Consider the following 15,560-nt stretch of genomic DNA (forward strand, 5'->3'; position numbering starts at 1 on the left):
TTCGAAAAAATGTTAGTTAATTGAAAGCTATAAATACATGTGTGAATGTAATCATAACTTAACTAAAAATGCAGGTCATTTTCACCTCATCATTCTCAACAGGACTACAGAATGAGAACTACTTGCGTAATTAGGCTTAAATAACTTGTTTCATCCAAAATATAATATATTGTCTGTGTGAACTTCCTCAAAAGGGCCAATAATTAAAGTCCAACCAGATAATATGAAATATCATGTGTATGGCAATACAATGTGTTTATTTGTAACAATTTACTATTTTCTGTTGAATAATTAAAAGGAACATCAAATGTTGACAACAGTTTATTACACATCTGAAAGAAAACATTCAATCATGTAGTGCATTCATTTTTCTAACTCACTAAAGTCATAAAACGGTATCACCCGCCGTTGGTGAAGTCTCTCGGGAATAAAAATCCAACCATACAGGTGTTTATAAATGTTCACCCCTCAGTGTCAGGAAAAGGCACCTCCCCAACGGCGTGTTTAATGTAATGCAAATGAAGCGCATTCATGTCGTCATATCCCTGACCGCATTCGAAACATTCAAATTCCCAATACTTGTGATGCTCAATGTTTTGGTTTTGTTCCGATTGTTCACCCCTGTCAAGTTCCGGTGTCGTTTGTGCTTCTGCTTTTCTAACTTGCTTGCCAGTAGGTGAGGTCACTGATTTGGGGGGCTGGTGCACAAGTTCCCCGCCCACTGAAATGTCGAACTGAGCAACCTCTCGATTCTCAATTAGCTCTCCAGATTTTTGCAAACTTCCCTCCGTTTCTCCACACGTTTGCGGTTCTCGTTCCTCTTTGTCATTTGCAATAAGCAGACTTTCGTCTTCCATCGCGCCTTCAACGCCGCACCCGACCTCATCCTTCTTTTCCCGACTTGCGCCACCTCCGTTTGGCTGCGATGTCGGGTGGCTGCTACTGAGGTGTTTGCTGAGCAGCGATGATGTGAAAAAGCGTTTGGAGCAAACGTAGCACTTGTACTTCCCCAGGTGTTGTCTTTGCAGGTGTTTATCCAGGTTTTCCTCTTGTCTGAAACCCTGGTGGCAACTAAGACACCAATAAGGTCGCGTTTTATGGAACTCATTGTGATCCGCCCACGAGGTGAGGCTATCAAAGGTCTTGTTGCACTTATCGCACTTGTGCACCTCATTTGAAATGTGCGTGATCAGGTGACTGCGGAGACGGATTTCCCTGTGGAAAACTATTCCGCACATGGGGCAGTCGTATTTCGGAATGCTTGCGACGAACTGTTTTTTAGCTAAAGACGGTATTGGCTTATGTCGCTCCAGGTGCTTTGCATAAGACAGCTGATAGTTGTAAGCTTTCCCACACAACCGGCACCTAAATAATGACTTCATGGAGTCGTCCGTTGGCGGCGAACCAATCACGTCAGGGTCATCCGCACTCGTTTGGATCTCTCTCTCAGGTTCAAGACTCCCATCCACACCAACGTCCTGGTGATCGTTCGACTTCCTTTGAGCGTCCACGTCATCCAAAGTTGTTGTCGGTCGACGATACTGCGCAACTTTGTTCTGCTTGGCTGGAAATAGGAAATGCATGGTTAAAGAATGTATTTTATATTTTGGAAAGCGTTTGCAAGGAAAGTGAGAAAAGAAGGTCATTACGCACATTTAGTTGCAGCAGATATTTCTTCACTCACAGATGTTAGATTTGTATTAGTCAGCGAATTTTGAACTGTTACTAAATGACCGTCGGTTTTCGGGGTATGGTTAAAAACATACAAATAACAAAATATAAAAACTACCCCCCTCAAAGCTGCCTGCTATATCATTAAACACTGACGGCGACAATTTCACGTAAGGGTTCGTACAAGGTTACAGCGTTTCCTCAACGTTCTCTAAACAGTCTTAATGGTCTTTCTTTTCACAAGGAAAATTTATTTGACACCTTACAACAAGAAATACCATTCACTAAGAACGTTTAAGAAACATTGCGACCTGAACGTGTGCTAACATGAAATCAACATTCTTGCAGCGTCACAAATATTCGTCCCTCAGTGGGTAAACGACTTTTGATTATCTGTTTAACTAGGTTTTGTTTTTAACCTTTGACTGCTTACAACACTTTACCCTCCGACTTATTTTTTGATGAAGTCTGGCGCGATATTATTTTCCGCCTTTAAAATATCTGGCAAAATATCCTGCTATCATAAAAGCTGCCAACAAAACAATGTTTCCAACAACAAGGTCAGCTTAAACTAAACCGAGCTAACATAACTTCATCAAAAGTGAAGAAAATGTTTTTGTCTTTGGAGACCGTATGACTAGAAAGCCAATGACTCAACAAAGCTAAGATTTAAATATCAAAATGGGTGTCACTAATTTTACTCAATATGCGGGCAGATTTTTATTTCTTATTTTTTTTTAATCACAGCTTTAACATGAATTGGTGCGAACCATGAAGTCATTACACAAGCCACTAATTCAGACTATAATAGATCCCTTTATTATAGCTTCATAAACAGCATGTAAACATGTAGGCAAATGCATATTAGCCACCCTAGGGGGAAAAATAGCTTCATTATTTACTCCACAGATCATTCCCCAAAATAAACAGTAAAGTAACTAAGCGCCATCCCAAACGAATACAAGTACCACACTTTCATTTGATCAATAAATACCTTTGCCACACCATAGTAAAAAACAAAGGAAAGAGGCGGGGCTTAGTAGTCATGCAAAACAAGATGTACATAATGTAAATTTGACTGTATTAGCGCTCTCTGTCAGGCTTTTTTTTTTTTTTTTTTTTTTTTAATAAACAGTGCACACATTCACTGGTTTTGCTCAGCCAGTATGGCATTTTTTGAGACAATCTTTCAATATTTTAAACGACAGCGGAAAAATAAGCACATAATTTTTTTTTCCCAATCTTGACTAGATGGCTTTAGACACATATTCATATATTACAAGTATATATTTTGATTCCACTATTAGCGCCAACTTTTCAATTTAGAATACTGGATATGCTTCCATGACACCAAAACGTTAAGTATGTAGACGGTTTTAAAAGGATTGCGCAACATTTACACAATACTAATCCGGTGTGAAACGAAAGCCGAGTTAGTGGAGAATTGACAGATAATCCGTGTTAATATAGTGCCATTTAAGGGATCTCCTCGACCAAACAAAGAGCAAAAGTCTCCTAACTCTTTACATGTAAACAAACATTTTAACACATGCCTTCTGTATGTTTGGTATAGTGCTGGTGCAAATCAGTTTCCTGACTGAAAGTAGCTCCACATTCAAGACAAGTAAGGACAACGGTATCTCCTGGCGACTTGAAATCACCAATAGCTGCCTGGTCATGCTTAGAAAGTGCCTGTAAGTCATCGACGGCCACAGGAGAGTGAGCGCAATCACACGCAGCGGCACTTTTACAATGCAAACATTTGCGGTTTTGTGACGCGGATGACGAAAGAACGGCTTTGCCGCCACGGATGCTACTACTGACTGATTGGCCTTCTTGCTTCTGGGCATTTTTGTTTGGTGCGTGAGGGGACGAGGACTTCCCCGTGGGTCTGACGGACTTCGTGGCCAAAGCAGCGCTGAGGCGAAGGCGAACCTCGTTGGGTAGCCGAAATCGGACCTGGTCGTGCCAGGCGAGGTGTTGCTGCAACTGACTCTCGGTTAAGAAGGCGTTGCAGCACAGGGCGCAGCAAAAAGGCCGGCTCTTTGCCTTGGTCTTGTGAGTTTCTAACTGGCCCTCGCTCTGGAAGGCTTTGCCGCACTTGGCGCACTTGAAGAGACATTTGATGATTGGCTCGCCTTGGGATTCAGGAGCTCGGACCACCAGCTTCGACTCTGGGCAAAATTTATGGTCAGGAGCAGCTTCACACTCAAGGCTCGGGACACTCAAAGGAGAAGCATCACTTTTGTTTACAGGAGGGCTGCTTATTTCTGTTGAAACATCTTCACTCTTTATTTCACAGCTTGCGGCTACACTTGTGATTTCAGCGTCCAACACGCTCTTCGGTTTGTCTTCTGAACTCTCTGAGTTGGCTTGCCAGATGTGGGCATGAAGGTCCCGAGCGTTGCAATTTTTTGCAATCAACATCGTCGAGATGGATTCACACTCCTCGTTCGTGGCTTTGAGCGAGGAGTCGTCTATCTGAATATCTCTCGATTCTGATGTGTTGCTATGCTCGGCTAAAACAGATTCTTGTGCGTCCGTTTGTTGATCTTCCGTAGATAAGTCCAAGATGTCACTTTTGGTTCTATCAGGTTGAGACTGCGATGTGGACGATTGGCAGTCCTGCAGATCGCGGCCGGTAAACTGCTCTTTAAGAGAGTAAAGTTTGTCATTTGTGTGCCATCGTTTATGGGAGCCAAGGGCAGAGTTCGACAAAAAACGCTTCCCACATTCTGAGCACGGAAACGGATAATCTTTCCTTAACTTTTCCTCACTAGTCTCAAAGGACAAGGTTTCCTTTGCTACTTTTTTGTAACCTTTCGCATGAATTCTTTTATGCAAGTTCAAAGCCCCAACAACTGAAAAGCTTCTGTCGCACTTGTTACACTTGTATTTCAAATGATTGGTGTTTGGACTTTCCACTTGGTCAATTTTATTCTTTACGTTACGTGAGTTCATCTTAGACAATTCCATTGGCTCATTATGATGAATATTTTTGGTCTCACAAGCCATTACATGATCATCTTTTTTAACGCACAGTCTCCTGTGCGTCCGCAAGGAGGCCTTGTTGCCGGACCGCGGTGGTGATGGCGAATGCCCGCTCTCGTTTCCATGATACCTCATATGAAACTGAAGCGCTTTGGCACGGGAAAACAGCTTCCCGCAGTCGGGGCAGCTATATGTATTCTTTTGCAGTTGCTCTACCTGATGCTGAAAAGACTTACTAGGCGGCGGGAGGAGCTCATTATGCACCACCTGGTGTCGGAGAAGACTGGAAAAAAGACGGAACGATCTGTTGCAGAGCTCACACGTGTGATTTCCGTTTTCGTGTGTACGCATGTGCAACGTCATAATTCCCTTGTGTCGGAACTTCCTACCGCACACGGGGCACGCAACCTTCAAGCTGGAGCGCGAACGTCCACGGTGCGACGGCTGGGTAACGCCGGTTCTCAGCTTCACGTCAACACACTGACTTGGACTTTGCTTATGATGCGAGTAGGCGCCTAAAGACCAAAAACCTTTCCCACACTGCTCGCAGTGGTAAATCTTGGGGCCGAGAAGGGTTTTCTTTGGATTGTACGCTTTTGTAGTAGCCGACATGCTGTCTTTCCTCTGTGTGGAGCAGCTGCTCATGTTGTTTAAGGCGCTAGACATCTCACAATCTCGGCACAGCAGTCGCTTAGCGCGTTGATCGGGAAACTGTGAAAGATGTGTACCACATATGTCACATGTCACCGTTTTCTGCTCTAATGCATCTGCCTGGTTCAAATCTTGGTTAGTTTCATTCGCATATTCTGGAGTATGACCTGCTGCAATGGTACGGGCTTCAATGTCACATGTGTAAACTTCTACTGACTGACCTTGAGCCTGAAGTCTCCTCCTACGAATGCTGTGCCACACTATGTGAGCCCGCAGTGATGCCTCGCTAGTAAACCACCTGTAACACTGTGGACAATCAAACCGTTCTTTGGTTTCGATGCATGCAGCTGCTGGCGCTGCTGGGGGCCGCTGTTCCTTGGCAGGGTCAAAGTCAACCTGAACAATCTTCAAGTCAAGCTCTGGTTTTGAAACCAGATTCATGACTGAAGCATTGTCTCGGCCCTCCTGGTCTTCTCCGGATCTTGAATCGAGGTTAGGGTTCACGTCTTGGACGGTCTCGTCCTCGGATTCACTTGCACTTATCACCAGTACATTAAAGTCCCCAGGTTCATAAGCCTCCGTCATTTCTTCGTCGGGCTCATTAAAATCGTCAGACTTGGGGTGATCATCTTCTTCCAAAGTCTCCTGCTGTCGGAGCAGAGGCGAATGCGCCTTGGCCAATTTCTCCGTTTCTGTAAAAGCACTGGTGTGTTGAAGCTGATGAGAGTTGAGCGCCGATGATCTGGAGAACTTGAGGCCACATACTGTACATTCAAATGCCTTCTTCTGCAGTTGGTCCACTTGATGGCCAAACGACTTTGCTGGAGACTCACCACTGTGCACCTTGCGGTGATGTCTGACGTAGAACTTCTCAGTCATGAAGACTTTCCCACAGGCCTCACATGGAAACCGGTTCGGAGAATCTTTTGTGTGGTTTTCGTGCCATTTCTCATGGTTGTACCAGGCAAGATGGCCGTGGAATGCCTTCTTGCATTCCCGACAGTAAAAGACGTTTTTCCTCATCTTTCCCGTCCTTTCTTCTGGAAAGCAATCGATCTTTTGGCTGAATCGCTGGTGTGTCTTCAAATTCATCAAAGCAGAAAAAGATTTCCCACAAGTACAATTGTAAATCTTCTCAGGGGTATGACCAATCTGCTTTTTAATTCTCGTGGGAGCTAGCTCATCAGTATCAGTCTTGTGTTTTAAAGTCCTGTTCCTGCGTTTAAATAACTTTTCTTCATGGCAACGTCGGTGGGCATCAAGGGCAGATGCACGAGAATAATTCCGCCCACAAGTCTCACATTGAAAGGACTTTTTCTTTACATCCTCAAAGTCATTAAATATAGATTTGGGAGCCTGTATGTGGGAACGCTGATGATTGAGGAAGTGTCCTAACATGGAATACATTTTCCCACATTCATCGCATTCATAGAAATTCTTCTTTGTGGACCCAGAAATCTGCTGGGTGTCAGAACATTGAACACGGTGGGTCTCCATGTGGGATCGAAATTCGCTCATATCAGCAAATGACAACGTGCATAACTGACAGGAGCCAGTGCTTTCCTCAACTTCGTCAACGATATCCGAATCATTCATTGGCTCCAAATACATGGCGCACTTTCCATCGGGGTGCTGGCGGCGATGATCAAAGTAGGCTGCCTCCTCACTGAAGGCTTCCCCGCAATCTTGGAAAGAGAAATGGGAGAAAAGAGGACTTCAGGGGTGTGTAACTTTCCAACAAAAGACAATTTACATAGACAATTGAATACTTATCTCAATTGGAGGAATAAAAATTACTGGATTAAAGGCGATAATATAATATTGTGCACTGCAAACCAACATGACTAAACACCATTGGATAAATAAATACATGATGTCGAAGGAACGGAGTCTGATGTGCAAGCTCCGGTGGGCTCTGGGTGGAGGAGTGGAACCGTCACTTGCTTTCGGTGCCGGTTGGCGTGAGTTCGCTTTCCCGCCTGGGAGACCATGTCTGTTTGTGTGAGTGGGTGCAAAAAAAAATAAAAAATTGAAATAAAAATGTGTAAGCTACGGTGTTAGCCCACTCCGACCCTCACTAAGCTTTAGCGTCATCAGTGGTAAAAATCATTTGCACCTCAAATGAAGTAAATGATGAGCAAATTTGCTCCTCAATGAAAAAATAATAATATTTTGAGCCTTTTGCAAAATTAATTGCACATCCTTAATTTAGAGTGTTCAATTACTTGTCGATTAATGAATTAATTTCGACACCTCTGGAATTACTCAAGTAGATACTTCTATAACGCTGGCGTTGGGCCAAAACCTTGTACCTCCAAAATCGGCATTTTTCAAGAGACCCAAAACATGTATGTTTTTTCAAACATTAACATTACATTATCAAAGACAGCAAGCCATTTTCAACACTTTAGATTGGTCGATAATTCGTAAAAATGACACCCACACGAGTGACCAAAGTATAGATTTTGAAAAAATACGAAATTCGCCAAATTGTGAGTTCTGAGGTTTCCGCCAGATGACCGCAATATTAACCCCTATTATATGTTGTCTCTTCCTGTGTTTATCAAGGATTTTACATAAAACAAAAACAAAACAAAAAAACTTAAAAGGTCACAGGTTAAACTGTAGAGTCTCGACACGCAGTGACATAGCAGTAAGACATTGGCCAGAAAATGGTGCATTTATTTTTTTTTACTTTTAACGAATCTTAACTTTATTTGTCATTGGATAATACTTGCATCACTGGAATCGCCATTAAAAGACGCCCGATGATGATCGTTTCATGTAAACAATTCATTGTTTACGTTATGATTTTACGCACATACATAGAACGTTGAACAGTAAATGATCGCCATGCACGCACACACGTTGAATGCCCTTAGCTTGATTATTTCAGCGATGTATACTTTCAAAATTCGACGCAAACTTCTGGCTTATTTTTATTTGACCGAGTGAGATTTCTACCTTGACATGTGGCTGGATGCTCGTTGCCCGCTGTGTCCTCGGACGGCGGCTCATCGCTGTTTCCCGATGCGACATCCATGGAGGTGGACTGCTCCTCCGCCTGGACTTCTTCCATCACAACGGCCGGAACTTGCTCCATCCTTGGCGCGGCGTTTTTGTTAGCGCTAGCTTGCTTTAATGGCGCTTGTTAGCCGAACAGAGAGAGCATAAATCCTTACGCGGCGGTAAATGCAATGAATACAGCGAGTAAAAGAGGCCGCGCGTTTGTTAAATTCATCGCACAAACAAGCACAAATTGTTGTGAACGTTTTGTCCAAATACGGTGAAAAACATTAAAGGACAAGGAACTGGCTCGTGCAATAAACTGACGTTCAGTCCTTCTCCGGAAGTTAATTCTTCTTCGTTGGTTGTGTTGACCGCAAGGATGCTTGGGATTGATTGACCTCCACCGCTGGGCTGATGCGTCACCAGAAAACTGAATCTTAATCAATATCGATCAAACTCAAATATGAGTTCAAATTCACAAACAGGTGAATCCGCGGGTGCCAAACCGCGAATATTGTATTTGTGTGGTCCACTGTAGAACTGAGTGGTTATCAAAGTTTTTAATCATATTGACTTTGTTCTACTGACCCCATTAATGGCTACATATCACAAATTAAATGCAGTTTATAATTATCTGTAGTATTGTGCAATAAAAAAAAAAAATACAGTAATTCATGTTCAAGTTAATATTAATTCACCACGATAAGATACTTCAACTTCTGAAAAAGAAGACAGAGTGAGAAGGGCATGTTTCTTTTTCCTCTTTAATCATTTGGTGTTGGATGTGACGTACAAAGTGTAGATTATATTTGACAGTTTGTGTTACATTATAACAGCAATGATGAATATTTCACCTTGCTTAAATGACTGAACAGAAAATAGTTCTACATATACAGCTTCACTGGCTGGGGAGTGAGTACTTTTAATCACAAATAAATACTTTAAAGGCCCTTGTTCTTCTTCTGGATTGACATTTACACATTTTAACTCACTTTGTTATGAGAATTTTACTTGTATGAAATGACAACCCAGATAAATGTAGTGGATTTAACAAGTCTACACACCCCTGTTCAAATGCCTGAATTTTGTGAAATGCAGAGACGGACAGAGTCCAAGACCAATCAACTCTAAACACATGACCATTAAGGATAAGCTGTTGCGTACAACTCAATAGAAAACATAATAAAATGAAATTAATTACAACTTATGATCAATGGGAGTCAGCATATACCTGCCAGCATGGAAAGTGCAGTCAGGAGAGTACACAATCATTTTCAAGACATTAAATATGCCATGCACAGTAAAGATAGTCATAATCAAGTGGAGACAATATGGCACCACAGTCACCTGATCAAGAATTGAATATATGAGATGAGGTGTGTGGCAATACTAACGCCTTATTTTACAAAGACTAACATCCATCCAGGCTACATTTCGCAAAAACATCTCCCAAACGCATGTGATACAATATATTATGGGCCAATTCAACCCCACAATTCATTTCCTACAGTGAAGTAAAATGGAGTGTTTTTTTTTTTGTTTTTTTTCCCCCCTTCAGCTGGTACTGGGCCACAAGATGGAGGGAATTATGAACAGTTCAAAATAGCAGCCAGCGTTAGCACAAAACCTTTAGGCTTCTGCTAGAAAGCAAAAATAGAAAAGCCTACTCAAACATCTGAACTTTGGGGTAAATCAGAAACACGTTAAATAGCGGCAGGTGCGTGCTGAACCCAGTTTACCATAAATTGGAAGGAGAATGGTTATATTTTTGAACACAGCCCAGTTAGAAGATGACATGCTATATTTTTAGGTCACAAAAATCTGGCATTTGAAAAAGGGTGTGTAGACTTTTCATAACCACTGTACTCCAGTATTTCCATAAACAGTACTTCAGTGGAGGACAGTTCTGTGTATTCGCTGAGGAGTGAGATCATTGTTCCGTCTACTTTACTAACAAACTAAGCCTACAATAGCAGACATGCACACTGTAGTCATAAAAGGCACACTTTACTGTACATGAAACTTTTCAAATGCTTCCACACAGTACCAAAAATGTACAAATTAAAACATTTTTAAAGGGAAAGTCAACCAGAATACTTTCAGGACAATAATATGTTCTATTCAATTCTATTGAAGCATTCCATCATATGTTATTGTGATTTTTACTCTCCATACTTTTTTTTTTTTGCTGTGTAACAACTCCCACATAATACTACCAATTTACATTGTTCAAATTTCAACTAGCTTGAAAAATTGACGCCTCTCGGGGTATATATCGTCTGACCACATTATTTGCGCAATTTAACGTTTAAAATAAACTTTTCCCCATTCATTTTCAATGGGACAGACATTGAACTTTTTCTAAGTATCAGTTTCCACGCCCACTTCCATACATGTCATCATCATCATTACCAGGTGTCATTACAAGATACTGCTTGTTGGCACAGTTGGTGCATTGTCCATTAACCAGGAAGTTACAGTTTCATAATTTATGTCTCAATTTACTTCATAAGCATTCCACATGCATTCAAATCTTAGCATTCAGCTTTCAGCATTCCCACGCAATTTCTCCAGAAATTGTACTTGGTCTAGTCAAAACACGCTATTGCATTTGCGGAATATGAATTAAGTAGCAAAATCCATCTCAGGGGGCGGCCATTTTGACACTCAAGGCTCAGGTACCGAACGACCAGTCATGCCTCAAGTTTCCGAACGTCACATGGCCAAAGTCAGAAAATAGGTGAGCCGTGATTGGTCATTATATGAGCCCTGAGCAACTCTCCTTTTCAGTTGACAGCAAGTGGCAAAATGGCCGCCCACTGAGATGGTTTTTGCTCCTGAGTTCAGATTCCACAAATGCAAAAGCGTGTCTTGACTAGACCAAGCGCAATTTCTGGAGAAATTGCGTGGGAATGCTGAAAGCTGAATGCTAAGATTTGAATGCATGCGGAATGCTAATGAAGTAGAAGTCAGAATGTTGTGTTTAGACTATTATTGTACATTTTCAGGTTGACGTACCCTTTAAATTTCAACGTTATTGGCAATAAATGAAATGGTCAATTGGTCCACACCCTTCACGAGTGATATTATTTCTATTAAAAACATTTTTAAAAGAGAAACTACTGTTCCTAACCACATAACAGTATTTGCAGTCTTATTCAGAGTGAAATAGTACAGTTTAAAAAGTGTGCAGCATAACTAAACTTTTTTTTTTTTTTTTTTTGGCTTTAATGCCCATCCAAGTCAGCTGCTCAAAATACACAAGTGAGCGTCAGAGAAAATGAGGTTCAACAGAATAGAAAAAGTTAACAAATCCATCAATCAAGCTACAAAAGTCAAACGTCTCCTTGTGCGTGTTGCAAGTAATGCAACTGAAGATCCAGCTCGCGTGGGAACGAGCAGCCGCAGATCATGCACTGCAGGAGCCGTTCGGGGGCAAACGGCAAACCGGCTCCCAGTTTGTGAGCGTCCGTCTGCGTGGCGAGCTGAGGCAGGGCCGGCGCTTGTGGCGCGGGGGGCCTCTCAGCCAGGACGGCCTGCGGGGTGAAGAAAATATTGGGGAGGGGCGGTCTCGGCAGCGGACCCACCGAGACGGTGTGGAGGGAGTGCGTGCCGGGTAAAGCTATGGTGGGGAGCGTGGCGAGCGTCGGGGAGAAAAAAGGCGACGGCTGGTTTAGGATGATCTGATTGGCCGACACCATGGGTTGCTGCTGCAGGTCCTGGAGGCTGCCCGGCTTGAGTTGCCCGGTGAGAAGCAGCTGAGGACCCACGGGGTTGTTTTGGAAGCCCCAGACGGTTGTGCCGATGGCTTGCGGGAAGGGATTGATGGCGATGGGGATTTTCTGGGCGGCGGTCTGATTGGGTACGTTCGCCCAAGCGGCCGCCACCTGCTTATGTTGTAGCTGGAAGTCTTGATTGTTCGCAACATTCTGAGCGGAGGCCATTTCGTTCGAAGCCCCCAGTGGTGCTTGAATGCCCCACAGAGTGCTACCGAGCCCATGAGCAACCGAAGCGGACACCGGAATGGGGACGTTTTGGTCTACCTGCGCTGAGGGCGGCGCACCCGCGACGCCTGAAGTCCTCTGTTGATGCTCGGGTTGGCTAACAGTCAACGTTATTGCTTGAGGTTCCCACACGTTGCCGTCCGCTTTCACCGGCCATCTTGGCGGCTGGAGCTCTTGGCCCACTTTGCTCGGGGAGGTCATCAGAGGAGGTTGGACGCTCCACAGCGCCGCCCCGTCCCCGAAGGACGCCGCGGCGGCGGGGTGGGCGTGTTTTTCCATCCCGCCGATTCCGGAGGGGCCGGCGTTTTGAGGGGCGCCGTCTGGCTGCAGCGGCGAGGGGGCTGGCAGGACGCCGTCCACCTCCCAGTGGACCGGCGGCGGATTAAGGTCAGAAAGAAACTCTTTCCGTATTCTCATTTGCATCTCCTCTCGAGATGATAGCAAGGAAGGATGCGGCACGTGCGAATCAGGATAAAGAGGCCCCGTTAACGATCGCGACATCCCCCACATCGGCCTCCCCCCTCTCCTCCCCCTGCTTCCTCGCCCTCTCGTCCTTCCGGGGACGGAATTCAGCAGACCCAAACTCTGCCGCTTGCGATTGTGGATCTTCTGGTGCACCAACAAGCTGCTCAACCAGGAGAACGTTTTGCCGCACTCGCTGCAGCAATGGGGCCGCTCCCCCGTGTGCGTGTTGAGGTGGTCCCGGAGCAGGTACGCCAGGCCGAAGCTCTTATCGCACAGGTTGCATTTGTGAGGCTTCTCGCCGTTATGCGACAGCATGTGATGCTGCAGTTGCGCCTCGTCGCTGTAGCCTTTGCGGCAGCTGGTGCAGCGGAAAGGTTTTTCCTGATGCAGCTTCTGGTGGGTTCTCATGTTCTGCAGGAAGGCAAAGTCCTTCCCGCAGTCGGGGCATTTATGCGGCTTCTGGCCCGAGTGGATGATAACGTGCTGCTGTAAGTAGCTGCTGAATCGGAAGCCTTTGCCGCACACGCTGCACTGGTAAGGTTTGTCCTTGGAATGGATGCGCATGTGCAGTTCTAACACCGAGCGATGGCGGAACATTTTCCCACACTCGGGGCACTTGTGCGGCTTCATCCCTATGTCGTCGTTTCGGGATTTGACCGGCAGCTTTTCACCGGGTAACTCTTTTGGAGGCGAAATTGACACTTTGTCCCAATCTTGCGCCACACTCTGATGAGTTTTGAAAATGTGTAATCGTAAACTTATCTCGTCACGGTAAGTACACGGGCAGTGCGGACACTTGTGCCCTTTGTCCCAAACCTTTTTAATCTCGGGGGGCGCCTGCAATTTTCTCTCCTGTGACTCATACTCCACCTCATGAATATGCATGTGTGCTCTCAGGTCGGCCGGCGAGCCGCACGTCTGGGGACAGAGGGGACAGTTAAAAGTGCGTTTTGGTTCGGCTCTCGGGTGCTCGTTCTCTTTCCTTTGCGCCGGCGCGGGGGTCTGCTTGGCGGGCTGCTCCGTCGAGGCGTCGTGCAGTCTATGCTGGCGACAGTGTGCCCTCATATTTTGAGCGAAGGCGAATTTCTTACCGCAATCGGGACAGCGAAAGGGCTTCTCACCCGTGTGCAGATACTGATGCTGCTGGAGGAGGCTGCTGTACTTGAAGCTCTTACCGCATACGGTGCACAAGTACGTGCGGAGCTGGTCGGCGTGCTTGCGCCTGTGGTCTTCCATGACGGAATTGTAACGGAACGCCATGCCGCAGTCCGGACATTCGTAGGGTTTCAGGATGGGATGAGATCGCTGGTGGCAGCGCCATCTCTTGTAATCCCGGAAGCTTCGCCCGCACTCCTCGCACGTCCATTTGCCCTCTTGCGAGTGGGTCATCATGTGCATGGCGACGGAACACCTTAATTGGAACTCTTTGCGGCACAGTGAACAGTGGTAAGGTTTGTCATCCGCGTCGTTGCAGTGGTGGACTCTCAGCTTTTGCGCCGACGGGAAAAATTTGTCACACGCCGCACACTGAAAAGCGGCTTTATCTTTTTCCTCACGTGTTGGCTCCTCTTCCTGCTCCTTATGCACATGTTTGTGTTTAATGAGGGTGTGACGGTCCTTAAAGGAAAGGCCGCATTCTTTACAGGTGAGTGGGGCGATTTCATCCTTGTAGGCGTGACTGTGGCGGTGAAGGTAAAACATCTCGCGGCGGGCGAAGGACAGTCCGCACTCCTTGCACACCATGCGATTCTTTTTTGGCTTAGTTGTCAAATCAGCATCCTTCTTTTTTTCACTCTCGCCTCGATCTTCAACCACATCTTCCACTGGACACTCAGGTCTCAGTTCTTTAGGCGAGTTTGGTCCATCAACCTTCTCATGGATTTCCTCTGCAGCAGGAATAACTTGCGTTTCTGAGAGCACTTTTTCAGCAGGCTCTAAAAAGTGGAAATTGAAAAAATTAGATCCCTGTTTCATAAACTTACTCAAAGAAAAATTACTGATCTGAAATGACCAAACTAACACATAAAGTAGAGATGATAAAATGTAAGCGGCTAGCTTGGTTGTACAGTACAGTGTACACTGGACAGTGGGGCGAAAGCAGCAGAATGGGGAAATGGGGGAGGCTAAAGCTACCAGTAAAATAGTATAACAACACCGTTAGCGCACACTTACTCTTTTCTTCGCCGTCGGAGTCATCCTCTCTACCGTCGACTTCGGGGCAGCCCGAGGGCCGCTGTTCATCTCCTGGTGACTCGGCCATTTTTGGCTCCGATGAATTACATGTTTGGTCGCCTCCAGCCCCCGACTCAATAACCTCAGAACGGCTGGGCAATGAAGCGCTGCTGTTAACACTGTGCTCGCTATAACGCTCCCTGGGTTGACTTGGTGTATTTCCTTCCGTCTGGTCGGAGGTGCCTTCCAGTTCCGCCGAGTCCGTCTTGTCCCCTGATGTTTGGACTTCCTCCGCCGGGGAGTTGCGTCGTCGCGGAGACTCCGGTGGGGATATGGCGGCCATATTCCCCCCCAGCCCCCATGCACCCCTGGCATGGGCTCTAGCAGCAGGCTCACAAAATTCAGCGAATAAAAGCGGAAATGACGTTTACGCTCCCAGGTTTCAAAGTAAAACCAAGATTCAAACCCCAAATCTCATCTGTGCAACCAAGACTTGACCATCGTGCTGCCCTGCGTTAATTTACGTTAATCAATTACTATACCACTTTCCCTTATTAGGGTCGTGAGTGTGCCTGCATATTTCAGATAACTTTGGTG

The 15,560-nt window shown here is 45.3% G+C and overlaps 2 protein-coding genes across 3 annotated transcripts; both read right to left on the reverse strand.

Moving 5' to 3' along the window:
- Positions 1-308: 308 nt before the first annotated feature.
- Positions 309-8,728, reverse strand: LOC144022473 (uncharacterized). Of its 2 annotated transcripts, XM_077527318.1 has the most exons (3): positions 8,278-8,720; positions 5,535-6,998; positions 309-1,564 (listed from the first exon to the last, which is right to left on the reverse strand). In XM_077527318.1, the coding sequence occupies exons 1-3, from the start codon at positions 8,414-8,416 to the stop codon at positions 462-464; spliced, it is 2,706 nt and encodes a 901-aa protein (XP_077383444.1). In that variant the 5' UTR covers positions 8,417-8,720; the 3' UTR covers positions 309-461. The 2 variants fall into 2 exon arrangements, with proteins under 2 accessions (XP_077383444.1, XP_077383443.1); XM_077527317.1 differs by having other exon boundaries at positions 1,413-6,998; positions 8,278-8,728.
- Positions 8,729-9,069: 341 nt separating this feature from the next.
- Positions 9,070-15,453, reverse strand: LOC144022707 (uncharacterized). Its single transcript, XM_077527733.1, has 2 exons — positions 14,964-15,453; positions 9,070-14,725 (listed from the first exon to the last, which is right to left on the reverse strand). The coding sequence occupies exons 1-2, from the start codon at positions 15,304-15,306 to the stop codon at positions 11,658-11,660; spliced, it is 3,411 nt and encodes a 1,136-aa protein (XP_077383859.1). The 5' UTR covers positions 15,307-15,453; the 3' UTR covers positions 9,070-11,657.
- Positions 15,454-15,560: the final 107 nt, after the last annotated feature.

This window comes from Festucalex cinctus, chromosome 7 (assembly GCF_051991245.1).
Source record: "Festucalex cinctus isolate MCC-2025b chromosome 7, RoL_Fcin_1.0, whole genome shotgun sequence".
NCBI lineage: Eukaryota > Metazoa > Chordata > Actinopteri > Syngnathiformes > Syngnathidae > Festucalex > Festucalex cinctus.